Consider the following 27799-nt stretch of genomic DNA (forward strand, 5'->3'; position numbering starts at 1 on the left):
CGCTCCTAAGAGCACACGCATTCCACAAGGGGCACGCACAGTCTTCGGAGTCAACAACCTAAACTATTTTAAAAGTCCTTAAATGTGGGTATACGTGATAAACTATCGCACTGCTAAGATTGAGTAGATGCATAACGTTGGACCCTCAATGCTCAATGCATTTTTACATGACACACTGCACGAGTAAGCTGTGCAAGCCACGGAGATGGGTGTGAAGCGGGGGAGGCTGAATTGTTACTTGGGACAAGGGTCACATTTGCAAACACATGGTTGTTTCTGCTGTGGGTTCTTCCAGTTGTCTCCGGGGTATGGGCCATGCCCACAAGGACCCTGTGTTACTATGGAATGTGTACACTCCCTACTGAAGACATACCTTTATTCCCACTCGGGTGTATTATCAGGGGATATGCCCTGGCCGAATGAGGTTGGTTTCTTAAGAGTGAATCATGCCCCCTTCCCGCTCACTGTATAATGTAGACACCCCACAAATTAAATGCAATGCTTTTGGTGCCTCTCTCCCACCCTCCCTCCCTTCCTTCCGTCTTCTTTCTTTTCTTTCTTCCCTCTCTTTGTCAATAGCTAAATATATGTGGATTTCCCCCCATGTTTTCTCTTTCTAAAAGAGCTCTAATTTTGAAACTCCCAAGTTCAAGACCTCGGTGCTCTCCCCAGGACCACAGATCACATCCACTCTGTCTCAGGAGTCATGTCACCTCCTACGTGCCCAACCCATCCTATTCCTGGACACACGCTAAGCTCCCGCCCCGTTAGACTCCCCACTGGGCACGTTGTTCACACCTCCTTCATGTCTCGTCATAGGCTCTTCCCTACTGCAGGTTCAGGCCCAAAGCTACCACCTCTAGGAAACCTTCCAGAACGCTCCTCCCCCACCCGCCAAGTGCATCAGCCCTCCTCCTGCACCCCCAACACTGTGCACACTGCTCCAGGGCAGCTCCACCCTCCACGCTGTAGAGTAATCTCTGGTCTCTCCCGGAGTCTGACACAGCCCAGGGCCAGGCACACAGAAGGCGCTCCGTAAATGTCAGAGGAGTGACAGGTGGGTATTGCGACAGCCTCTCCCACCCTCTCCCCACGCTCTCCCCACTATAGCCACCAGGTCAGCACGGGCTTCTCCATGTTAACCTCTTGGCATCTGTGTGAAGGGGAAAGGTCAGCTTCAGTGCCAGGCACTGCTGTGTTGTACTAATGCTCGTGAAGGCTACTGGCCCAGAGTTTCGGGAAAATTCTTTGGACAACAAGTCCGCAAACACCTACAACGTTTAGTCAGTCAGATTCTCTGTAGCTGAAAAGGACTCGTGGACCATAAATTCTGGTACAGAGGTTGCTGCTGAGCAACTTCCCCTCGAACACCCCGAGAAGCACATGCAGAGAAAGAGAAGACGAGGGGTGGCCGTGACCAGAGGGGCCCAAGGCCCAGCTGGCCGGTGTGGGTGTCAGCTCAGGAGCTGAGAGCACGGGGTTCTCTGCTGCTGATGGAAAGTCACCTGCTCCTCCTTGAACTGCCCAGAGTCGGGTGAAGCTGGGGACTTCCCATCAGTACCAGCCCACCCTTCTGGAGACCTATTTTGTGTTGCCCCTCAAATTTCTCTACATGCTGCCCGAGGACCTACAGATTCTGCCCGATCTGTAAAAAGGAGAGAGTCATAGTGCTGACATCGGAGGATTATTACGAGGATTCGTGGAAACGCTACCCCCAAACTCTCAGCGTGGTGTCTGGTGTCTAGTCTTCACTCAGGACACACCGGCTCTTAGGTTGTCATTATTACGAGCTGCTCGTGGGGGACCCAGCAGGGTCAGCCATGCTGGATGAAGTGGGGAACCAACAAAAGACCCACACCCAAGGGTGGGCATCCAGCACTGTCTCTCTCTGGCCCTGCCTCGGCTGGCTCGGCCCCCCGGGTCTGAAGCTGGTCGGAAGGGGGCAGGGGCGAGGGCTCTGGTTAGTAGCAAAGGGGCTAGAAGCCATCGACTCCCCCAGCCAGGCTGCCCGGACAGAGTCTGTGTCAGGACGCAAGCAAGCATCCCTCCGGGGCCCTCTGAGCACCAGGCTCCCTTTTCTCTAACACAGTGTCTGAGCCAGTGAGTGCTGCCGCCCTGCCAACACCCAACACATCTCGTGCTTACCAGCCAGGAGCCCCACAGAGAGGAAGGAGGCTGTTTTGCAAAGGCCTTCAGAGGTAGAGTGGGCAGCTTCTCCCGTTCCACCAGAGTCTCGTGAAAACATGTTTTAAAAATTTCATGGCATGATCAATTTTGTTCCTCTGGGGACAAAATGACTCAGCCCTTGATTAAGCTGGAGACTGAACTGTTTGGCATGTTAGGGAACCATAGAAGACGACTGAAACCTAGATATTTAGAAAGAGCCAGTTTTCCATAGAGCTTATCCAGGTGTCTAAGACCATTTTTCCTCAGGGAGGACACTTTGAAGTCCACCTGCCACAGTCACCTGGGCCCTGATGTCTGAAAATGCAGAATCCTAGGCCTTGCCAGACCTCCTTAGACGGATCTCCAGGGAAGGGGCTCAGGAATCTGAGTTTTAAACAACGTCTCTTGGTGATTCTTGTGGATAGTAAAGTTCAGGAGCCAGTGGCTTCATTGCAGACGCTGTTGACCTTCCAGAAAGGTGGTGGGAGCCTCAGATATATCCAGGACTTCTCTCTCGCCTGTGGTGCAAGTGCTCCAGAGGATACGAGCAGATGTGAGGAATTTCTGGCACCTGACAAAATAACCTCGTTGAAATCATAGGCAAATTAGTCGATGCTGAATTTGGGTAAATTCTAAAAATGCACAGCCTGTGGTCCCCCCGAGGGTCACACTGCAGCCCTGCAAAGGCGTCAGCTACCTGCACCAAAGTATGTAAAAGGACAGCAACCAGGACCTGGACTCGGCCTGTTCTTTCCATCTTCTCTCAGAACGAAGGGCATCCTGAAAAAGAAAACTAGCTTCACAAACATGAGGAGAGAGGTTTATTGCTCACGGTGGCAGAAGTCCGAGCTGAGTCCTAGAAGGAATGTACAGTTGCTGTGAGATGAGTCAAGGCAACTTCCCGTCCCCCACCAGCCAACTTCATGGTAGAAATAGGCAGGCTCTTAGGGAAGCATCTTTGGGAGGTCAGCGGACCATGAGACACACAAACCCCAAATGCTACAACACTTTTCCCTCAGTGGCTCCCAGGGCCCTGAAATCCCCTCTAAGAAGCAGCATAAAGAAAAGCTAGAGTTGCAGAGTGACTGCAAAAGCCAACACAGATGGGGTTGAAACCTACAAGTTCAGGTCAGGTAGGGCTAGAAACTGAGCCCCGGATGTGGGTTTACGAATTTGAGAGCCTCTCCATGGAGGCTTTATTTTCCATCTTCTTCAATTGCTCTCACACCGAGCCCAGCTGTCTACCCAAGTTCGGGCCTTCAACATCAAGCCTTATTCTAGACTGACGTCAAGGAAGTTATCCCAGGCCCTTGACATAGACGCTGATCTGGACATTTCTAAGTGTTCTACCTGAGAAATCCACATTACCATGTTACGTTTGATAAATTACCAAATGAGGTAGATAATTCTCTTGGGAATAAAGGAGCTGGGGAGAATTTTATGGACTGTATATAAACATTTAGCTAAAGGTAACTCTAGCAGAGTTGGTTGACGCTGATGCCCAATGCAACGATTTTCTTCGCACTTCTCCTAGGGTTTTGCTGCCTGTGTTCAAATAATAATGAAAATACCCAGCCGACTGGCATATCTGGGGAGTTGTCACCATGATGCCAACACAACTGGTTTTATTGTTTTTTTGGCAGTCCTAAGGTTCAGTGTAATTTATGAAATGCATCTTCTCAAGACATGTGGCACTGTAGGTGACAGATCTTATTTTTTCACTAAAGAAGAGGTGAAAGGGATAGAGTTGCTTCCGGGAGTATAACTTGTTGCCTCCACAGAGGGAGCAAGAAGAGATGACGGTTATTCCTCCAACCTGACATGGATGGAAACGTATTTGTTTGTTTGAACTTGACTGTCAATTGACCTCATCCGCTGGGCCGCTACGCCCCTGCTGCCCAAGGAGTGTTTGCGTGAAAGGGAGATGGTCAGACTCAATTGTGCTTACTTTCCTGGCTCTGTGCTTGTCCTCGACCTCATTGGTTCTTTTGACGTTGGGACAATGAAGGGTGAACAGCTGCCTGACGCTAGGAAAGAGCCACATTAAAGAAAGTCTGTTGTGATTCAAACTTGAGTGGCCAGATGTGCTCTGAATCCGAGCAGTTCTGTTTCAGTAACACACAAAGTCCTGTCTGGGCAGTGATGTGCTGGGAGCTGTTTAGCAATGAGCTCTCAGCGGAGAAAAAGGCCCGATTTGTAGCCTTTACTGACTTTCTTGGTATAAATATGCCCATCACAGCTGACTTCAAGCTACCAAGCTTATGTCCCAGAACACAGAATTGGGAAGGGGTGTGTGTGCCATCGGCTCCTCCAAGCAGGTGTGAGCACACCTCCAGCTGCAACGGGAAGGTGGCAAGGCTTCAAAGGCTATGTCTGTCTCCATGCAAACTTAGAAACTAGACAAGAGTAGGCCAGGCTCAGTGATTTGTTTTCTAAATGAGGAGCTAAAGTTAATAAGATGCCATCTTTTCAAACACGCACACACTTCGTTTTTCAACACTGGGGCACCTGGCAGTGAACAGCTTCAGGCTCTTCCTGGTTGGTCCCTATTGAAATGGGTCCTCCCTTCTATGTTTCCAAAGTTAGGCTTTGCAGAGCAGGAAGGAGAGCCCTCGAAGCCTTGTGCTCCCATCCTTTCCACCCTGGAGGAATCACATAGAGTGGAGGATAGAGAAAGAACTGCTCTTAGCATTCACACAATATTTGAAATGGTAAAAGAAATAAAAAGATGGATGGGCAGAAAGCATTTAGTTTAATTCAAGGTCCACTCACCTTGGTTTTTATTAAATCAAGACGGGGGCTGCTCGTGAATTGGCATATGTTTTAGAGTTACGGTTTTCAATAAAAATTTCACTCTCCCATCGTGGGCACAGGGCACTTTCTGGATCACCTTGGGAAGCCTCTACTCTTTGTTGATGACTTACAGAAACTAGGATATTGAACCTTTAGGATAATGGAAGCCAGTGCCTTAAAATCAAGACTAAAACCCTGCTCAGGTCAGTTCTTGTCCAATCACCTAAGAGAACACGCTGGACAAGATGTGTGAGACAAGGTGAAACGCTTCCTGCAAATTCAGGTCACAAACCGGCGTGGGGGACCTGCCAGACACTGTCCTCCTGCCTCTCCTTTGCTCCAACAGTTATGACATGTGAATTAGAAGAAGGTGACTTCGGGTCAGACTTCAAAGAACATTATTACATGTAGTAATAACTGCTTATTTAAACCAGTTTCATGCTAAGATTGTCTACACACACAAATGTTAGCTTGGGGGCGGAGGGGGAGGGAAGAGAGGGATAAAAGTTGAATCCAATATAGCCATTTCTAAGACAACTTGTCAGCAAGAGTTGGGCAATACTAGTCGGCAAACACTTTCCCCTTGGACGTGGGGGCCCAAGGGTCCCAGCCGAGCACAAGTCAGTGAGTTCCAGCTGAACGATATTTGGGTTAAGGCAGCCACCACTACGTGTGGAGAAGGGTGGCCATGCCAGATGTGGGGCTAAAGGGCCACTGCCAGCCTCACTCTCAGCGTGGCTGATGCCCCACGGGGGTCACCACTTTTCTTCAGCATGGAGCCCAGCATCCAGGGCTTAGTGAGCAGGTGGACGCCATGCTTCCCCACCTGCCACCAGCACTGTGTGTCCTTGATCATGACCGGATGGGGTGTGACTCCTGGGGAGTCTCTGGTGACTCTAGGAGCTCAAAGGAACTTCTCCAAGAGAAAAGCCAGCGCACAGCATGTCCCTTGGTCATCCTTTGGTGATAAACAGGGACAGTTCAACATCTGCCCTCGAGGAAGCAGGAAGCAGGCTTCGGAGCCCCTCCTCCGAAGCCAGGGAACCGGAATCCCTGGGCTCGCTGGATGGTGGCGGCCGGTGGAGTCCGCCCAGGCGCCCCAAGCCCTCCCGCCCCCTCTTCTCACCAGCCGTCTCATTCCAAGCTCTCCAGAAGCAGCAGCGTCCTTCACTCAGAGGCCGGAAGAATGTTCTGGCTGTGGGAGTCCCCGGTGAGGCCGGAGGAGCGGAGGGAACGCCTGTGGAGGACCCTGTTCAGAATCTCCTTGCAGCTCTTGCGGTACTGGTGTCGCAGCAAGGAGTACACGAACGGGTCAGATGCGGCCTTGCTGTAGGCCAAGCACTTGGACAGCACCCCCCAGTGGGAGCTGATGGGCACCGCGGAGGACAGCTCCACCAGCCTGCGGACAGAGACGGGGAGGGCGTTCGTTACAAGAGCGCAGCTGGGCGCATCCCAGGCTCCAGCCTGAGCCCCTGACCCCAGCTTCCCGGCCACGCTTCAGTTTCTCTGAGGCTTCCTCCTCCCGCGACAATGACAACAGCAATTTACAACCATAACTATGGTGGCCGTTCTCCAGGCGCTTCTTTTAGTCCAGGTACTGGGCTAAGGACGCACTTTACACGTGATTTCGTGGAACCCTGGGAGATTAGACATCTCCAGTTTACATGTGAGGAAACAGACGTCCAAGGAGGTTAAGTACTGATAGTTTGCCAGTAAACTGTAAAGGCAGGGATTTGAACCCAGGCACCCAAGCTGATCTAAGAATTGCACCAATAGCTAATTGCACCCTGGCCATTTGCTCCGGCTGTGCAGCTGACCTGCTGTGTGACCCTGGGCAAGTTGTTTCCCTTCTGGGGCCTGGGTGTTTTCTACGAAAAAGGGGGAGTTGAATAAGGTCACGTCTATGATCACTGTAACTAGGACAGACTGATTCTTGGCTTCAGATCCTAGCTCCGCCGTCCACGGGAGCTTGCCTGGGAGGAAGGGCTGAGATTAATTTTGCAAATATTCATCAAAGCTCAAAGTATGTCTTGCATCAGGAAAGAATCTGCTGGTGGGAAAAGCTTCTTCCCAGGGTTGGGATTCTGGTGGCCCCTGGCTATAGCAGCAGTCAGGGTACCCTAAAGTGACCCTCATTCTTTGGAAGAAGGTGAGGGAAGAGGCAGCTCCTGTGTCAAAGGGGCACAGTTCTGAGAGTCCTCCAGGTATCCATCGAACAGCTCCATTCAGTGGTGCTAAGGCCAGGCTGTGAGGTAGTTAAAACCCTCCTCTGTGTAAACGGAATTCTCCCAAATCAAGCCATTTATTCTTTTCTCCCAAGTGTGTCCAGCACCCCGGCCATATTTAGATGTTACCCAGCATTAATATAAGGTAGAAAAGGCCACAGAGCTGAGAGAGAACTTAGAGATTATAAATTACCCACCCACTGTCAAATGAGGAAATCGAGGCCCAGACAGGGGAGGGGCTCGCCCAACATCGCCTAGCAAGTCAGTGGTAGAGGAAAATCCAGCATCTGTGCTCAGCCCGGGAGCTAGCACCTGTATTCTACCTGGCGGGGGGAGGGCATGGAGGTCAGCAAGATGGAAGGCAGCGGTGGCTCTCAGCTTGGAGGGCTGCCCAGGTGAGACCCCAGGTCCGGAGAGGACTGAGCTTGGGCTGTGACTCTGGGCTGCCAACTTCAGTGATTTTCCTGAAGGCTTCTTTGGGCTTCTTTGGGCTGAGGTTGTGAGGACGAGCCCAGGAGAGGAAGGAGGAGGAAGCTGGTGGGATGAGATCCCCCACTGCAATGACCCCCTTTTTGAATAGATCCTTAATGAATCCATTCTGAGGCCCTTCTATTAGGCGTCCCATTTCCAGCACCACTATCCACTCTTGCCCACCGACGCCGAGGGGGTAATGCCACCATGGTTTTGCTCCTGTCCTTGGGAGCCCGAATGGGGAAATGGAGCTGTTGGCATTTGAGAAATCTGTACTTTTAAGAAATCTACTTTGGGAAGTGATGAATTTAAGGGAACAAAACCCCCTGAGTTTAGAATTCACACCTAATAATAACAATGAAACAGCTGAATACCAACACATTGTTGCTATGGGATGCCAAACTGCTTTTCCAGAATGTCTCGTCTTCTATACATTGCTAGATTCGGTCTGAGCATGTTGGCTCTCCCAGGAGGATTTACTGAGTCAAATATCATCAAACCATCCAGCAAGATCAAAATGATTATTTGCAGGTTCTGCAGATTTCACAGAGTAAAACTATTTGGGACCATTTAAAATTTCACCATTTAGATAATTAAGAGGTAACATCTGTTGCCTTTGCTTCTCAGAGATTTTATGTAAGATCTGAACTCGCCTGGCTCAGTAATAATAATTCCCAGTTAAGTGTCTCCTGTGGGCCAGATGCGTGATGTGCACAATCTCTAACCTTACAATTATTCTCTGCAGAATGGGCATCGTTAGTCCCATTTTACAGACGAAGAAATCAAGGCTCAGAGAGATTGAGCAGCAAGCCAGCTTCTCCTCCACGGGGAAACCCAGCTCCATCGAACTGCAGCCCATGTTTTGTCTAGGTGCCATGATGGGATTCAAATCTCCACATTGCAGATGGGACAGGATGCGTTCTGAGGTCCCTTCCAGCCCCAAGAATCCCCCTTCCATGAAGTGGTTATGGGCTACCCAGCACTTCTGTCACTTGCCCCGTCCACAGTGTACACGACTTCTGCTTTGAAAAGCCCGCATCTGGCCTCCATCAAGGCCTCCAGGCAAAGAGATGCTTTGGATCAGTCTGGGCCTGGGCACTGCTCCCGTGTGGGCCCCGGGCCAGGCTGAAGCTCGCATGCTCCCTTCTGCCACCGGATGTGGCTGGCCGACCCGCTTTTTTATTTTCCTGGGCACGTGGACCCCTCTGCCATGTGCCTGCTGTGGCCGGCTTTGCTCTGTTCCAGCTCTGACAGTTCCAAGTCCCCACTTGTTTAAGGGGACTGGGCAGGGGCAGGGACTTCCGTATTGCTACAACTGCTTCTTTCTAATGCTAGATCTGGGCAGGGAATGATCATCTGGGCCCCTCCAGATGACCTTTTAGAAAGGGAGCACTGCAGCCCAACTTCTCATGCCAGAGCCAGCTCTGCTCATCTCCTCCAAACACCCTCCCCTCCAAGAAAGGGCCATTATTCTGATCAGTCCCAGTTTCCACGGGAGCAGGGTCACCGTGTGCTGCGAGGTGCCTGCCACGCTCTGCCTCTTCTCTCTCTGCTACGAATCATGGTGGATTATTGAACTCCCGTATCCTGCCCCTGCCCCCAGCTCTGCCCCAAGAGCCCTGCGTTTAGGGGTTATTGGGCTCAGGTGTTAATAAAGTGGGACTTTGTTTCCTTTCGCTATAGCTCCCTGTGTAGGCTGAACTATGTCTCCCCAAATTCATGTGTTGGGGTCCTAACCCCCAGCACCTCAGAATGTGATCTTATTTGGAAATAGGGTAGTTGCAGATGTAATTAGTTAAGGTGAGGTCCTAATGGAGAACGGTGGGCCCCTAACCCAATGTGACCGTGCCCTTACAAAAGGGGGGAGTTTGGACACAGATGCACACCAAGAGAACGCCACAAAAGGATGACGGCAGAGATGGGGTGATGCTTCTAGAAGCCAAGGAACACTAAAGATTGCAAGTTCACCATCAGAAACTCAGGGGGAGGCCTGGAACAGACTCTCCCTCACAGGCTCAGAAGGAACCACCCTGCCAACACCTTGATCTTGGACTTCCAGCCTCCAGAACTGAGGCCATACATTTCTATTGTTTAAGCCACTTAGTGGAAGCTAGTTACGGCGGCAGTGCTGGGAAACAGATTCACAGCCGCTAAGGAACCCCGTGGGGATGCAGGGGGTTGTTAGGCAGGATCCGGTTGTTTGTGGGTCCCTGGTCATAACACCAGCATGGCACCAAGCCCCATGGGGTTCCTGGAGCCCGTGAGCACTAAGGATAGTCCCTGGGGTCTGCAGAGGTAGCAGCCCCCGGAGCAGGGCACTGCCCCCTCCCTGCCCTCCGGGAAGCAGAGTTTTTCCCACAACCAGCACTCCCTGCCCCCTGCCCCCACCTTCCATTAAGCACCAAGGTGACTTTCCATGCACCGCCTGAGGTATGTGCTGGAGAAACCTCAGGCATCAGGCTCCGTTCAGGGGGAAACATTTATGCTTCCACGCTCACAGTGCACACATGCCTGCCCCAGACAGCCTGACACAGCTCTCGCGAGGATCCCCTGGGCTGAGAGGTCAGGCGGAGGGTTGATGGGGGGAGGACAAGGGCAGGGGAAGCCAGGGCAGGAGTCTGCTTTCTCAAGCATCTCAGGTGACTCTGACGCAGGTGGTTCAGAGACGCGCTGTGAGCACCTGGGGACGTCTGGTCAGAGCCTGGCTGGGGTGGGAGGTGTGAAATGCTGCGGGGTGTGGCCTGGGACCACATCGGAAGCAGAGCACAGAGATGGGTATTTTTCTGACTCAGGATGACACAGAACAGATACCCATCCTTTCCCGCCACCCCAAGTCCTATGTGTCTGCCCCACCTCTGCACCCCGTAGCTCTGTATTTGTTCGGGGCGGACTCCTCCAAGGAGCCATGTCCTTTCTCTTAGCACAGGGCCCTCTGATCTGGGTCACGGGAAGTCTCTGTGCTGGCTGTCACAGCAGAGGGCTGACAGGCCAGGAAGCCGGCCCCCTGGCCCTTCACCCACAGTGACCTCTCACCCGCCCCTGCCGGCCTGACCCTCCTGGTCCCGGGAGGAAGATGGGGTACTCTTGCCAGAACTCTCAGGCATTCTCGGACCCCCCAGAGAAACCAAGGTCTCAATTCTGCTCGACAATGGACTCTCCAAAGAAACTAAATTCTGGGGATGAGAACAAGACCCGTAATACCAGTAGCCCCAGACCCAGCTCCTCCTCTGTGTCCCCAGAGGCTCAGGGCTTTGGCAGCCGCTTGACAAACATTGTCTCAAGCACCTCCCACCCGCCCCCTTCGACGGTGTTGCTTGTGCTTCACACTACAGAGGAGGAACCCAGGCAAAGTGACGGGCCAAGGCCACATGGCCTGGACGTAGAAGAGCCAGGATTTGAACCCTGGACTGTGGGCACCAGAGACCACAGGCCCTCCTGGTGCCAGGCTGCCCCTCCCAGCTCCTTGACTCGGTTCCAGGGGGGCAGTCAAGGCCTTTACTGTCAACCCTTGAATTTAAAGAGGTAAATCCACAGCCCCTCTTTACACCTCCTGTGCGTCCATCATCTCTCCCCGCTGCCACACACACACGCACACACACGCACACGCACACACACACACACACACAGATGCTGTGCACCAAATGCAACGTGGGCCACAGAATAGCTTTTGGGAAGCAAGCCCAATGTCTTCCCAAGAAGACTTCTGGAGAATCCGGTCTGCATATTTGAAGAGCTATAAGTAACAAGCTGGAGTTTTAAATGTTCATGAGACATTAGCAGGGAAAAGGCATTTTATTAATAGAATATTAACACCAGACAGCCACCTGCATATTAAACCTCGCTGACATAATTCTGTGACTCGGAAAAGCCACAATAATGGTGCTGTCTGATCCACAAATGCCTCAAAGCCCCACTCCGATGATCTGGGACAACCGTAATTATTTGTAAGCCTGAACCGCTGCAGAGATAATAGCCTCACACATGCTTCTAGACGTGTACGTTTTAATTCAGAAAAACGTAATTAGAGCTTTTGGAGGCGAATGTCTTGCAAATCCTCAGACCATGCTCAGACACTCTGGAAAGAGCCCGATGTGACCCGCTAGGGCTTTGAGGACCTGGGAACCGGTGTGAGTGTGTGAACAGAAGGTAGTGACTCCGATTAAGAGCGAGGGTGGAGGTTGCCAAAGTGTCCCTCTGTCATCTGACGGGCCACAAAGTGCAGGTGCAAGGGGCTCTCCGGCTGGTTGGTGCAGTTGGGGGACTGTCTTTCTGGGAGGTGTTGGCTTCACAGTCAGCGTTAGTCCACCGAGTCTGACGATGGCTCTGAGCCCCACTCCAGGTCCACACAAGTTGCTGTCAGCCAGGTGGGAGGTCAGAGGTGACTCCACGCGAACCCACCGCTGCTTCTGGTGAAACAACTCACTCACCTACCTGCCTTTACCCCCAGGAGGCTGGATACTATGTCTGGGTTCCTGCCAAGATGCCTGGGAATAGGAAGTTGGATCAAAAGCCTGCAGATAAGCATTTCTACATTTTCAGTGCCGGGTCCCCAGGCTTCGGAGATGTAACATGTCCACAGGGCTAAATTATTGCCAACAGACCTGGCACTGACCTTTAACCCTTGGTTCTGCCAGTTACTACTCCTGTGGCCTTGGGCCACTCATCTCACCTCGCTGACCCTCAGTAAGATGAGGACTCTAGCACTCACCTTGCAGGACAGCTGTACTAGGCACAATCAGGTATGTACTGGTACCTCCTGGGTACATTACAAGTGTCGAATGAGTGATAGGTATGGTTATAAAGACTCCACGTTCTCCAGTAAGGGAAGCCTGAGAATCTACTGGAAGACTTGAATGGTTCTTGACCCAAGAATGCTGCTTCCCAGTCTGAGAAAGTTATCAGGCAGATGTGAATAGACTGGGAATAAAGAGAAGGGCCCTCCTCCCTGCCAGCCAGACCTTCCTGATCAACTTAGAGGGACGGCAGGTGTCGCAGCACAAGCCCCTTCTCTCTCTCGACGTTCTGATTCTGCCAGCTCCCAGCATTCCCCACGGTTGGCCTGAGGTGAGCCCACATGCTTGTGCACGTCTCCACCTATAAGGCTCCAATGGGGGGAGTAGCAAGGCGGGCTGCTTGGATAAAGGTTGTCCCTGGGGAGCCTCGGGAAATAGCGGTTTCTGCACTGACAGCTCAGTGAGGGGTTTAAGTGACGCATGAACACCTTGACCTTATCATCTCAGAAGCTGCAGCTTTCTGGTTCTGAGGGGGTCATGGCACAAAGTGCCCTCCTATATCCTCTGGGAGGGAACCCCATGCCCTCAGAGAAGCAGAACAGTGCAGGGCAAGGGGCCCCACACGTGGGCTTTGCCCCAGGCAGTGGATCCCAGGTGGCCTGCAATCAGCTCGCCCTCCCGGGATGAGACACTGCTAAGGAAACTTCCACTTCCATAACCCACAGCTCTAGGTTCTCCATAAGGAATCAATTCCTCCAAGACGTTAAATTCTCAACTACATTTCCAGAGCAGAGTCTGATTTCAGCTTCTTCTGAGACTGGGGTGATTTTGTCTGCACTCGGAAACCAGCTTGAGAACAGCAGGAGAATCAGCTGCTGCCCAGAGTGTGCACGGTCCCGACTCCAGTGCTGGCGACAGTAGGATATACCAGGGTGAATGCCTTGCGTGGGTTGTTTTATGGGTTCCTTACTAGATGCTGATTTCCCCCCACAATCACTGTGTGCTTCTCAGCACGGACTCAGCGTAAGATGGGCGAGTTTGGGTCAGGCTCCTTGGAGGTGGGTGTCAGAGCAAATCCTGCCTCACCCCCATCCAAGCCCACCCCGTTTGGCAGTTTTTCTGCCCTGGTGGTGGAAGTATAGCTCTGGTGTGATCCTGGCCGTGCCCAGCACACACCTGGAGCCCAGGGGGCTCCCCTGCATGCAAAGAGCAAGTTCACAGGTGTCCATCTCCCTGGGGTGTGCCTGGGGGCCCAGCTGCCACAGAGACTAGGCACCTCATCAGAATCTCTTCTCCCCGCGGTCACGGCAGGGGGGGTATGGGGGTGTGGACAGAGGGAGGTGGTCCCAGAGGGGCGTGATTTCAAGAGGATTAAGCACAAGGACCTTCTGCCGCAACACTGTCACCCAGCGTTGGGACCTGATGTCCCCTCATTCAGACCCTCCGAGGACTCCTGCCTCAATGCACCTGACCCCACAGAGGAAGACACTGATTTGGCCACTGCTTAGAAACTCCAACGTCGAGCAGGGCGCTGGACAGGGGAGGGAGGGAGGGACTTCTGAGCACTCTTGCAGCGCGGCTGGAAGGGCGATCCTGGGAACCAATGGGTTCCTGGTCAGAAAAGGATGATACGGGCAGCTAGAGGTCAAGGGAAAAAAGGAGCTGGGAGCAAGGGCTTCGGCACACCTAGACCCCAGATTCCCTGACTACAGGCCAGCCCTGCCCAACAGAAAGAGAAGGTGAGCCGCAGGTGGGAAAAGAAACCGTGAAATTAATTTTAATTACAAATCTTATTTAACCCAATATATCCAAGATTTCACCATTTCACTATGGAATCAATATAAAAAGTTTTAATTATATATATATATATATATATATATATACAGTCTTGCTAAGCCTTGGAAACCCAGTGTGCATGTTACACCTACAGCACATCTCAGGTTGGACAAGCCATGTTCAAGTGCTTCAAAGGGACCTGTGGCTGGTGGCTCCCGTGCAGGGCTCTAGACCTGGCTCATGCTGTCCCTTCTGCTGGGATTGTCCCCCTGCAGAGCCAAGCCCACTTCACTCACTCCTGCCTCAGAAGCCTGGGACGCTTCCCTATCAGATGCTATGACATGGTATTTGGCGTCCTGGCTGGACGTGGCAGGCCTAGACCAGGGGCTCTCACCCGGGGGTGATCCTGGTCCCCAGGTTGACTAGATTTTCTAGTTGTCAAAACTGGGGAGCAGGAGGGAAGAGGTGCTACTGGCGGGTAGTGGGCAGACGACAGAGATGCTGCTAACATCCTACGACGCACAGGACGGTCTCCCATGGAGAAATGTCAGGAGCGCTGAGGTCTAGCGGGCAGTTCTAGAAGGAAGAATTGATGGCTCTGCTCTGCCTGGTGCAGACCCATGAAGAGACCTGTAGACAGTCCTATGTCCTATGTTTAAAGAGAAATGCAGGCCCCCTGGCTTTCCCCCAGAGAGAGTGGCATGCACAGAAAAGACAGTGACAGACACTCTGGGCTTGTGGTGTCTGGGGAATGGGGGCTGCTCTGGGGAACCCCAGCTCACTGTCTGCAAATTGGGAGGGCCTCTGTTAGTAGAGGACATTCTCCTGGGCTGCAGAAAGCAGGATGGGGGGCCAGGCTTCACCTCAGTATGAGTAGGGACAGGGAAAGACAGGGGGACCTGGGCACATTGAGCGCCTCCTCTCCAGAGCGCGACTCTGGGGGACGCTGAGGCAGGGCATCCCTTCCATGTCCCTGCCAACTGAGGATGCCGGGGGATGCAAGGGGATGGGCCGTGCACTCTCTCTTCCATACAGAGGCACGTGCGTGCACACAAAACCCTGCACAGATCCTACTTTCCAGGCTCCACGTCCACCTCCTAATAGAACATCAAAGTCCTTTTTATTGTCACCTTCCCAAACAGCTAAGCCATTCTGGATACTAATTTGTGTGGGTATTTTCCCCTCCAGTGAGCAAAACTGAGTGGGTGATACTTTTTTTTTTTTTTTTTTTTTTTTGCTGGCTTCAACGTGTGAGGAAAATTCTGTAGCTGGAGCAGGTTGGCTTCTGGAACGTACAGCCCTGAGGCCAGCGCACTGCAACCTTGGCCGGCATGGGGGGTTGGGATTGGGAGAGAACGTGACAAGCTCACACTGCCTGAACTAACAGGGGCAGATCCCTGGAGCCGTGGGACAGGTGGGCCCATGCAGCATGCTCCCTGGTCCCTATGCAGGTGGCACGTGGCACTGGCTCTGCAGGGTGTCCGGGCTGAGGATGCCGAGTTGGGCTTTCCTGCACTCAGTGGGCAGTAAGAACCCAGTTCCTGCAGGGTGCTATCCCCTCTCTTTCCTCTCCTGTCGTCTCCTTTCGGGTCTCCTGCGGTTGGGGACTGAGGGTTAGAATGATGTGATTTGGAGATCAAGTGGGAGAGAGTCTCACTGCCTTTCGGTCCGGAGTCTAATCCAAAAGAATCTGAGGCTGAAGAGAAAAAGTATGTGCCCTTCTCGCTAAACCTGTCAAGTTCACTCTCATCCCCTGATCCAGCCTCTGGAAGACATGTGGCCAAGCAAGGCTGGCCACGGCGAAAGGCCACGCAGGCCCTGCTTCGCTCTCCAGAGCCCCGTGCCCGCCCCACTTGCCCCAAGCCCGTGTCCCGCTCGCCAAGCTCACCTGGTGATCACGTAGGGTGCGAAGCACACGAGGAAGGTGCCTATGAAGGTGCTGATTTTCTTGGTGGCGCGTTGCCGCCGCCTCCTCTGCTCCTCTAGACAGCGTTCCCGCACACTGCGTGTGAGAGAGAAAAAAGTGGAGTCATGGTCAGGTGAGTCATGGGGGGGGCCTGCCAGGTCACAGCGAGTTACTATTTGTACACGCAGGCAGTGGCCGCGAGTGTAGGAACTTGACTATGGAGCCAGAAAGACCTGAGCTCAAGTCTGAGCTGTAGGCACGTGACCTTGGGCACCTTGTGTGACATCACTAAGCCTCAGGGTCATCGTCTGCAAAATGTGGATACTAATATAACAAGACGCCGCAAAGGGCTGCTTTGAGAATTAAATGCGTGAAGCAGCTGAAGCGATTAGCACAGCACCCGAGCAAGTGCAAATATAAACTCATTATTAGTACTCATATCCTTCACTTATCACGTGCTATGGGCCAGCCCGAGTCCACACTCCCTAAGTAATATCTAATTCTTATCTCACCACAGTTGAACCTGCCAGGTGGATTTTACCTGCCCTGTTTTACAATGAAGACCATGAGTACAGTGAGGCCAAATGATTTGCTCAGCTGGTAAGTGGAGGCGGGACTTGAACCCGTGTCCGTGTGACTGAAAGCTGGTCCTCTCCAGCTGGGATGGCCTGGACTCTGTGTGCAGTGTGGCCCAGGGCTTCCTTTCCTCCACACCTTCAGCCCTGTTTCTTCCATCCCAAAGCCTCAGCCCTGCCCGGAGCTACAGGTAACGCATTATGAGGTGACTGAAGGAGAAGTCACTTGATTTGTCCAGAGACGAGGCTCGGTGAAGCCACGGGACGGCCAGGTCCCTGGAGAATCGGGGCCACAGCTCCGCGGATGGCCACCTACGCCTCTAACCACACCCTGCTCCTGACTCCACTCTGCTCCGGCCTTTCGAGAACTGACATCTCACGCCACCTGGGAGCAGTGGTTCTTGCAACCGTTTTCCTGCAGCTATGGGGAAATGCACAAGCAACAGCCGGTCTGTCCATTTCCACGGCCAAGGCGCACGCACGTAAAGACGAGCCGGGCCGTAAGGATTCACATGCGCCAGACCATGGGGCCCAACGTGGGCATGTGTTTCTACTGTTTACTTTTCAAATAAATCACATGATTCCAAAACTGGACGGGGAGGAGGACTGTGGACAGAGTTGCCCAGGAGTGACGATAACTTGGCAGAGACAGGCTTGGGCTGCAGTGACCTGGCACCTCAATTAGGTCAGTCTGTTCAACAGAAGCCAGGTCCGTGAGCAGCACGAACGCCAGGGCAGCCTCTCCTTCCTTCCACAAGAACCGTCGTTTTCATACTTAATCGAGACTCTTCTTTATCCGATTCCTGATCACAGAGGGACAATGCTATGTGAGTTTGGACTGAAGCCCCCTGAAATTCTTGCAGGAAGTTTTCTTCCCTTGACTTGTGTCTTTTCAGGAACTTAGACAGTTGGGAACTGGAGTCTGGCCCAGTAAAGACAGATTTCATACTGGCTGAAATGGTCTTACTCATGACTAACATTATGAATTAATTTCTAATAGCTAATATTAATAACTCACATTTCTTGAGTCTTTAATATGTGTCATCTTAGATACTGTGATGGGGGTTCATATGCATTTGTTGCTTGATACTCACATCTCTATAAGCAAAGGACTGATACAATTGTAATCTTCATGTTTTCAGATAAGGAGGGAGATTGAGGCACAGAGGGGTTAAGCAACTGGCTCAGGATCACACAGTGATCTGGTGAGGGGTGGCAGTAGGGTGACCAACTTGTCCCGGATAACCAGCACTGTCCCAGTTTTAGCACTAAAGGTCCTGCATCCTGGATGGTTTACACAGGACCGTCCTGGTTTTAGAAACAGAAGGGCCTGCGTCTGAGGATCCCCCCTCCATCTTGGGCAACCCAGGATGGCTGGTCTCCCTAAGTGATGGCAGTAGCTGAACCCAGGCCATCTGACTCTGGAGCCTTGAGTGTCATCTGTCAATTCACTGGGGTCATCACACATCCCTGGGGAGGCCCTGGGGCATCACCTCATTCAGAAAATCTGAAAAATACAAGTCGAGGGGCGGGGACAGAGGGGCGACTTTGCCTGAAGCCACACAGCGAGACTCAGTCTGAAGTCTCCTCCCTTTCCATTTGCATCGGGTGTCTGCAGTGTCCTCTCCCAAAGTCCTGTGGCTCTCGTGACATACGCACAATACAGGTGGCGTGGAGAGAAGGCTTAGGTCCCCACCCTGGAGGTCTGTGTTCAGGGAGGTGCCCAACTCATCTTGGTTTGCCTGAGACGGTTTTGGTTTTCAAACTCAAAGTCCCACATCCTGGGAGCCCTTGCAGTCCCAGGCAAATCGGGACACTGGTCAACCTAGCAGTGTGTCTGGCACATTCTCCATGACACAGGACTGCTTGTTTAATATGAAAATACTTCCCCCCAAACTCTCAGTAATCGATGTAGGAGTTGCTGGAGATTTGGGGCGTGAGCTGGGTGTCCTGGGGCATCACAGTACACTCACCCCACGAGAGGAGTACAGCATTCTGGGCATCTCCTCGAAAATGAGCACCAAAGTCATCATAAATGAATCAAGGGGACACGAGAGAAACCGGTGGTGCTCTGGGGCCGGGCCCTCCTCCAGTCTGTGGCCCTGACCATGTTATCCATTTCCCAGACATTTAGAATAACCCTGAGGACTGAACAAGTGCTGGCTATGTGTCCTAGTCCCAGCTGTGCCCTCATAGCTGTGTGGCCTCAAGAAAGCCACTCAACCTCTCTGAATTTGGTTCCTCACTTATCTGTGGAAGATTTCATAGTGATGACTTATAACTAGAGCTACCATTTAGCAGGGACTGAAGTGACTCACCAGCTACCAAGCTCTTAAGGAGTGAGGAGCTTCCTCTGCCCTCCCCGGCCCCTGCCCTTAAGGAGGGACTTGGGTTCCTGCTGAGGGTCTGAGGACTCAGCCGTCTCCCCAGGAGAAGCAGCCCTCCACCTGCCACACCAGACAATCCTGCCCCAAAGCCCTGAGGAATATTTAAAGACAGATGTTGGTTAAAGCTTTGAAGGTCTTCAGAAGGATACACAGAAACATTTCAGCGACTCTACAGGAATAAAACGGCCACTTTAGAGGCTAGAATAACCAATGTCACTCTTCTACGCTGTAAAATCCTATAGGAAATTAATTTTATCTGTTCCTGCAAAGTTTTGTACAGGAGAGAAGGATAAAATAGTAAGCACTCTGCACACACATTCCTTCCTTGGGTCCCCACAGTACAAAGCTCAACACCTTACACGCAGAAAACACCTAATGAGTGTATGTCTTTGAATTACTGAACAACCCTTAAAAGCATCTTAGGAAAATTAAGACTCAATCATTTTTAAGTGACCTTCTCAAAAGAGATGATAGTAGAAATCTGCTCTAGAATAGATTTTTTAAAGTGAGACTTTAAAAATCTTGAGCTTTTCAGACAAAGCAAGACTCGTCAGTGGCTGTCAGGCCATGCACACTTCCATGAACCCTGACTGCTTGACAGGGAAGCGGTAAGCATGTGAGCAGTGCCAGAGCCACACCTCTGGGTTCAAATCCAGGCCTCCCCACTTACTTGTCGTGTGGCCTTAGGCAAGTTACCCAGCCTCTCTGTGCGGCAGCTTCCCCACCTCTAAAATGAGGATCATACGGGTACCTATCTGGTAGGGTTCTGTTGAGATTAACTGAGTCAACACCCAGAAAGTACCTAGGACAGTGCTGACTCAGAGTAAGCACTTAAGTGCAGATGCTAATTATTATTCATTCAGCATATATTTATAAAACAACGACTATGTGCCAGCACTACCCTGAACCCCCAAACCACTGGGATCCCTCCCACGGCAAAAATTCTCTTGCTGCATTTACAAGGGTAGCTGGGAGGGAGAGAGAGAGAGAGAGAGAGAGAGAGAGAGAGGGAGAGAGAGAGAGAGAGAGAGAGAGAGAGAGGGAGAGAGAGAGGGAGGGAGAGAGAGAGAGAGGGAGGAAGAGAGAGGGAAGGAGAGAGAGAAAGAGGGAGGGAGAGAGGGAGGGAGGGAGGGAGGGAGAGGGAGGGAGAGAGAGAGGGAGAGAGAGGGAGGGAGAGAGAGAGAGAGCGCTGCGACCAGGAACTCTGCCAGACAGGTCTGAGCTTGCGTCTGGGCTCTCGTGCTGGTTCTGCGACCCTCTCTGGGTCTCCAGGGCGCGACGGATGCTATTCCGTAATTTCAGTGGCACCTGGCGTGCTGTGGGAGCACAGCGGGTGTGTGGGATGGGTGCTGCGCCCGGCTAACATCCACGCGGGCCTGGTCATGTGTCTGCTCTGGGGCGGGCTGGCTAGGCTCTACAGTCCTGTGTAGTATGAAAGATACTCTCACCCACCCAACCCAGCTCACAGATGGGGAAACTGAGGCTCAAAGAAGACAGGGACTTGCCCACCTGGAGAGTGGGCTGCAGGCAGGGCCAGCACCAGTTCCTGACACCCAGTCTGGAACCACGTGGCTGCATCCCTGAACTCCTGCAAAGGAAGAGAATGGACCCGACTTCTGTGCCCAGTGCCCCCCACCCCCGTGTCCAGGTGAGACCAGGGAGGCGGCAGCAAGAGGACAGCAGGGCAGCCCCCCAGGCTCCGAGGGGAGCAGCGCAGCTCTCTGGCTTATCGTTAGTATTGTTTAAGCCCAGTATGAGAGCAGCTCACCAGCTCCGAAAACAACAACATAATAAAATCACTTTGCACTTGCTGTCATTTATTTCCCGCCGTAGTTTTGCAAAACTGAGCACCTTGAACTCTCGCAGCCCTGTAAGCAGTCATTGTACGTACTTGCAGAAGAGGACACGGAGAGTCAGAAAGGTTTATGCCATGCCCAGGGCTGCAAAGTAAGTTCAAGACAGACCAGGACTCCTTCCAGGTCTCCTGACACCAAAATCTGGGGTGTCCCCCCATTGGGTCACTGAGCCATGGGCACGCTGTGTCTAGCTACGCTAACGCCCAGATATTCCCGGGCCTGATGGTGGCAGCTGGAGTCCTTGGACTCCCCAGCAGAATCTGCAGTGCAGAGGGTGAGAGGCCCAAAACTCTCCTGCCTGGGTTCGTTTGCTCAGAGTGCAAGCACTGTACCAGTGTGGGGCGACCCCAGGGCCGAGACGAGACACAGAGTTTCCTTGAGCCAAAAGGAGATGAGCCCTCCAGCACTGTGGCATGTAGGGTCAAAGACATGTTCCCCAGGAGGCTTCCGTAATAGAGCAGAGGGACGGATGATACTGGGAATATCTGAAAAGTCAGTAAATGAGGCAATTGTGGCTACAAGACGGTGGGTCTGGGTCCTGACTGATCGCCAGAGGACGGTAGCCAGTCGAGAGCCACGCTCTCGAGGACTCAGAGAGACATCCAGGTTTGCTTTCTGGCGTTTTGGAGAATGAAACAAAAGACAAAGGAATGAGCTGACCGATTGGTGGCAAAGAGCCTTGAGTTTGGGGTTAGGACTGATGTGAGCAGTCTTGCCCTCGACCTGGCCAGAGGGGCCCTGTCCTGGGCCCTGGTTACTGAGGGACCCACACCTCCCCACGAAATGAAGACTTCACAGGGCCAAGGGGATGTGCCCACCCAGAACCCACATCCTCCATTCTAGACCAAGCTCTAGGTACGTGGGACACGGAATTCTTTGCCCAAATGCCCTGATCCTGCTTCCAGAAAGTGCACAGGCATCTTCCCTGGGCCCGTCCTCCTGAGGGAGGGCTGCGCCACCCGCGTGCTTGGCTTGAGGCCGGAGGGGAGACATCTGTGAGTAACATGTGGAGGCTTAGCCTGCAGTGTCCACTTTGTGTGAGGAGGCCCCTTTCCACGCTGGGGTGTCGGGGCGGGGGGTGAGGTGGGCTGTGGCGTGGGGCCAGCTCAGCTCCCCTGCCATGTACAAGGCTGCACTCCAAGGAACCCGAGAACTCTAAATTTGAACCCAGCCGTGCCAAGTGTTAAAAATGTATATTCTCAAAGTAGGAGGATAGAACATATTTCCTTTAACAGTTTGTAAGCTGAATTTGGAAATCCTAACTATTCCTGTGGATGGTTTGTGAAACTCCATTGGCACTATCGCCCCCTCCGTAAGCCTTAGGAGCAGACCTAGGTGTGAGCCTTGGGTGAAGCCACAGTCCAGATCTATCAAATACGGCAAGTGTCCCCCTTCCTTGGGGCTCCCAACTTCCTCATCTGCAAAGTCAAGGGCGCAGTGAGAACCCCTCCATCTACTGTGGCACAATTCTGACACCCTCCGGCTCGGCACTCAGCCAGCCCCCCGTAGCCCTTGATCACAAGAATGCTTCTCCAACAGTCTAGTCTGAAGCCATTAACCTGTGCTGGTAAGTGGAGCCCTCAGCTGGACGGGGAGAGAAGGGCTGCAGCACCAACGTCCGGGCTCCCCTTCTATGTCTCTGGTGGCACCAGGGAGAGGATCTGGTTATAATTGGTCTGGAGTTGTGGTTTGGGAGAACTGAACCAAGCACACTGAGCGGTTGGAGACCAGGTGGGTTCCCAGTTCCTTTATGATTGTAGTAACTCGAGAAACCACCCCAGAAAGGCAGGGGTGGGCGACGTCTCTCAGGGTCCCTGATTTAATTTAGAGCAGAGGGTCCCTGACCTTTTGTGTGTGGGGGGTGTGTGTGTGTGTAAAGCAGAGGAGTCCAGCCTGTCGCTCACTGCATTTAACCCTCTGCAGGAGGAAGCTGGCATCACTAGGGAGCTTCTTGACAAATGCCAGCCTGGGCCTCAGGGAACTCAAAATTAAGTCCCAGGAGGCCATCAGTGTGGTGGCTGTTAAGTGAATCTCCCAGTGAGCAAAGTCACCTCCACCTGCCACCCTGGCTGCCCGGATAAGGAAGCCTGGCTTCTGCTGATCTGGGACTGGACCCCCACCCCCCCGCCCCCCAGCTCCCAGCACCAACTGGCCAGGAAATTTCCTGAAGCCTTAGTGACTAAGGCTCGTGGGACCTAGGGGCAGCCCCCCCGAGTTAGCTCTGCAGTTTCTCATTTGTGGGAAGGAAGAGTTTGGAGACGCCAAGAAAGAAGTCTGTGAATCCACTGTCAGGGAGCTGGTGCCCTCCCGTGTGGCCCACCACCCAGGCTCTCACTCTGGGAACCGACCCCACAGAGAAAGGCAGGCTGTGGTCACTGATGGGGCAGTGCTGTCCCACCTGCCCACTATTGCATAACCTCAGGCCAGCCCTCAGCCAGCGGGGCCTGTCTGAACTGGCCGAGGGCAATCCTCCCACCGGAAGCCCTTCCTTTCCCCAGCGTAGGCCGGCATTGCTCCTTGGCCCTGCAGGGCCCTGTCCGTGGCTCTGGGAAGAGGGTCTCCTCAGAGCCTCCTGGGCTCAGAAGCAGTCAAATTTCCCCGGAGGGAAGTGGAGGAGAGAAGAGAGGACCGGAGGGCAGCCGAGCAACCGCCTCTTTTCCTGACACCCCCGGGAGCTCTCTCTGCAGTGTCTGGCCTGGAGTCCGTGAGAGACCGGCAGGATTGGAGCCGACCCTACATCCTAAATGGGCTGAAAAGGAGCCACCGCCCTCCTGTTCTGGAAGTTGGAGGGAGAGCGGGGACGGGGTTTATACTGGTCTAGATAAGAACTGATTCCTTTCCCATCTCATTCCCTCCTCCGCTGTTAGACTCATGGAAAGTGGGCTTACTGCAGAAATTGTCCAAGTTCCGAGAGTTCAACAACATTGCCTACAGCTTCTAGAGCAGTCCCCGTGCACGTCCTAGGGATGACGCACCTTCTAAAGTCAGGTCCTCCCACCCCAAGGTGCTAGGAAGGGGAATAGCTCTGTGATCCTTAAATGACATTGAACCATGCATGGCCACATGCAGTGAGTCCGTGCATGCCTTTGTGGCAGTGTGCAGGAGGGCCACACCTGTGACATGGAATGATGTGTTACCCATGCAGTTGATATATGAACACATAGGACTGTGTGTGTGAGGCTCACACAATTTCACACATGGTTCATATGCCCTGGTGTCATTTACATGTACATATTGTACATGGTTCTGGGAGGAAGGTTCTGTGACTAGAAGCTTTGGTCCAGCATGTAATCTGGAAGGGCCATCCTGAGGGGAACAATGGACACACGGGAACACACGGGAACACACACATGGGAACACATGGGAACATGTCCTGTGTTCAGACGCAGTGACGTTCAAGGTCTTCTCTTTGTATTGCTCGTGGGCAGAAAAACCCCAGAACTGAAGGAGCTCTTGGTCACACTGACCCTCTGGTCTGTCCCCCTCAGCCACAAGCTTCTCCCTGGCCGGGGAGGCATCCGCACGACAGGAGCCGAGCTCCCTCCCTGCCGCTGGCCTCCTCCACACTGATACATTCTGCCTGCCTCACTTTTCACGCCATCTTGACACCAAAACCCCCCTTCTAGCGTCTGGGGCACCAGGATATAAAACAGCAGAGTCTACTGCAGGGGCACCAGCGGCCATTCCCCTCTTCTCTGGGGGAAAGCCAAGGTGAGCTCAGGACACCTCAGCTAAGAGTGTCCCCCTTCTCTCCCCAGAGGCTCCGAAGGATGGCAGGACTTCCCAGGGGCAGGGGCAGGGGCAGGGGGGTACGTGAACCTGAACTGCCCGCCCCGAGCTGCCCTCCTGAGAAACAGAGGCCAGGTGAACGTGGAAGGTGGGCAGGTTTTGTCACCGGAGCCTCAGGATGACGGTCTCCCTCTGCAGGGGTTTCCAGGCTTCAAGTCCAGGAGACACGGGACAGTGCTGTCTGGGAAGGTAGGAAGAGCACCCCCGTCCCCTCAAAGCCCTTCAGATGCTCCTTTAAGGACCCACAGAGGAAGATGCAGCCCGAGGACTCACACACACAGGACAAGACAGAGGCAGCGCCAGACGCCAGAGGAAGGAAAGAGCCGCAGAGCAGCACGTTCCCGTGTGAAGAGCTCTTCAGGAGCGCCCTAAGCATCCGGGCCACGCTCTCAGGGCCTGACTAGAACCATTTAGAGCAGTGAGCAGAGATTGCTGCCTTTTCTATGCTACTTACAGTGAAAACTACAAGCATAAAATAAGTATAAAGTCCAGCAAAGTTCGGCTCCTCTGTGGTCTCTACCCTAATGCTTCAAAAATGTACCTATTTGTTTCACCCACGATTTTTGGTGGTCCTGCTTTGCTGATGCTCTAAGCACCTGCCTTGAGACAGGCAACGGTGGCCCTTCCCCCCGACCTCAGTTCTCCAAAAAGGAAATGGAGGCTCGGTGTTAAAGGGGCTTGCCCAAAGCCACACAGTAGAGCCTGGGGGAGACGAGGACCCCCTTCCTCCCACAAAGACACGCCTCCCCCACCGAGTCCGCGCAGCCCTTCCCAGAGCCCTCACCTGGGGTGGATGTCCACGAGCAGCACGAGCGTCTGCATGGTAATCACGTCGATGCGTCTGCAGTGGAAGCGGGCCACCTTGAGCACCTTGAAGTATGTGCAGCAGAGCACAACGAAGGAGAGCAGGAAGCTGAGCGCATGGAAGGCACCCGTGAAGACGGCGAAGCGCAACCGCTCGTCTGGCCTCCGGCTGCACAGCGTGCAGGACGCGTACAGCTGGTGGAAGCCCAGCCAGGACAGGACGACCGCGGCGGCGGGGAAGGCGAGCGCGTGCAGCCACGTGTAGGCCACCATGAGCGCGGCGTCGCGGAGGCGCATCTTGGCGCGGTAGCTCAGCGGGAAGACCACGGCCACCCAGCGGTCGATGCTGAGCGCGGCCATGCTGAGCATAGAGTTGGCAGCCAGGAAGGTGTCGAGGAAGGCGGCCAGGCGGCACAGGCGGTCACCGGCCGGCTGCCGCTGCGCCACGACGCCGGCCAGCGTGAGCGGCATGTTGACCACGGTGCACAGCAGGTTGCCGCACGTGAGGTTCAGGGTGAAGAGCGCCGGCGCCTGGCGGCGGATGTCGGCGCTGTGCAGGAGGCAGAGCAGTACCAGCGCGTTGGACAGCAGCGAGACGCCCATCGTACCCACCAGCAGACCCGCCAGGCCCGCGTCCCACGAGTTCATGGTGCGCGCCCGCCGCCGGCCCTCAGGGCCCGCACCCCGGCGCCGCCATGGCGCCGCCCGCTCAGCCCCTCGGCGCCGCCGCCGCCCCGCGCCCCCCAGTCCCCGCCGCCATGGCCCCCCGGGGGGCGCGCGGCCACCCCGGAGCCCCGCGCCACCTCCCGGGCCGGCACCTGCGCGCTCGGCTGAGCCCTGGCGCCCGCGCCACCTCCCGTGCAAGCGCCGGTGCGTCGCCGAACCGAGAGCTTAGAGCGCCCTGGGATCCCGGATTGCGGGCGGGCGCCTGCTGCCCGGCTCCGCCTCTGCTCCCCCTGCCCTCGCCCCTTCCCTCCGCGCTCCGGCTCCGCTCCGCGCCCTCTCCGACAGCCTTGCTTTCTCCTCCTCCCCTCTCTCTGCTCGCTCTCCCTTTCTGCTCTCCCCTACACTTTCCCTCTCCCCCTCTCCCTCCCTCCCTCTGTCTCCCCTCTGCGGCGCTTCTCTCTCTCCCACTGCTGTTCTATCCGTCTGTCTCTCCCACTCTCAATCTTCTCCTCTTCTCTCTCTCCCTCCAGAATCTGGCTGCTTCTATCACAGAATTCCCGCTGATGCGCGCGGGTGCGCGCACACACACTCGGAAAGAACCAGCCCTGAAGCCTCCGGTGCAGGGTGATTGGCTCTTTGTAGCTTCCTGTCCCCCACCCCCACCCCTGAATCCTTCCTTACGTGTGTCAAAGACGGGCTGAGTCAAGAAAGTCTGCCTGAGAAAAGGGAGGGATGTCTGGGCACCTTCATGCCTCAGGGCCACCCGTCCCAGCCCAAGCGCCAGCCTGGCCAGACCGTGGAGGTCCTACCCGACCTGTCCTCGCTGAGCCTCCCGGGGCTGATGCTTCTCCCTCTGTGGGCTGAGCTGGGGGCGCTCAGGTAAGCTGCATTTGCTGGGAGGGGAAGGAACGCACATCTCTCCAACCTCCATGATCAAGGCCCTGGCCCCAGCTATCTCCAAGGCCTCCCCCGCCTGTCCCCAGGGCAGCTGCTACACTCCTGGGGGCGCTTGGTTTACGGTGCCCTCTTCCCATCACCCTTCAGCTGGGGCCGCAGCAGCATCCTCAAGCCAGCGGCGGCGTGGCGGGGGGGAGACGCTGAGACACACCGTGACCCCCCCCAGGTGTTCCCTCGGCCAGGAGAGGCCTGTATCTGACCCTGAGCGCTCACAGGTGGACAGGCCTGCTCGTGCACGGCCAGTCTCAGCAGAGCCCTGGTGTGGCTGATACGCAGCGCTCCCGGCCTGCGTTCCACTGTGGCCGTCTGTCAGCCCACACACCACCTGCTCCGGGTCTGGTGAGGCAGCAAGTTCCAGTCCGTAAGAGACCTAAATGATACACCATGCGGGAACTCTTTGGAAAAAGGGGAGGAGGGTGGCTTGGTGAAGACCCCAGGAACTCTGGGCAGGCAGGGTCCCAGCTCCCCCTCAGGAGATGGAGCAGGGACTGTGGCCCTTCTGTCCTTCTTTCAGAATCCCCCGGGGAAGGTGTGTGGATCAGGGCTCCCCTGCCCACCCTGAGACTGAACACTTACTGACACACCACTGACTTCACAGCATCCCACAAGTTACTGAACCTCGAGGAGTCTCATTGTCCTTCTGTACCTTTCAGAGTTCTGGGGAGAAATAGCTAAGATACCGTGTGTGGAGTGTT

The 27799-nt window shown here is 54.1% G+C and overlaps 1 protein-coding gene across 5 annotated transcripts in view; it reads right to left on the reverse strand.

The window, feature by feature from the left end:
* GPR26 (G protein-coupled receptor 26) overlaps window positions 1–26534 on the reverse strand; it is a 56593-nt gene extending 30059 nt beyond the window's left edge. Inside the window, exons 1-4 of one of the 5 annotated variants that reach the window (XM_067709134.1) lie at window positions 25462–26198; window positions 16053–16166; window positions 6086–6358; window positions 542–2737 (exon numbers count right to left, since the gene is read on the reverse strand). In XM_067709134.1, coding sequence (XP_067565235.1) covers window positions 6127–6358; window positions 16053–16166; window positions 25462–26129 — 1014 coding nt within the window. In that variant the 5' untranslated portion in view covers window positions 26130–26198 and the 3' untranslated portion in view covers window positions 542–2737; window positions 6086–6126. Of the gene's footprint in view, window positions 1–541; window positions 2738–4912; window positions 6359–11480; window positions 12140–16052; window positions 16167–25461; window positions 26199–26299 lie in introns of those variants that run through there. The other 4 variants (XM_067709135.1, XM_067709133.1, XM_067709136.1 and 1 more) reach the window with 4 other exon arrangements.
* Between the last annotated feature and the right edge of the window lie 1265 nt (window positions 26535–27799).

This window comes from Pseudorca crassidens, chromosome 16 (genome assembly GCF_039906515.1).
Source record: "Pseudorca crassidens isolate mPseCra1 chromosome 16, mPseCra1.hap1, whole genome shotgun sequence".
In the NCBI taxonomy this organism is placed as follows: domain Eukaryota; kingdom Metazoa; phylum Chordata; class Mammalia; order Artiodactyla; family Delphinidae; genus Pseudorca; species Pseudorca crassidens.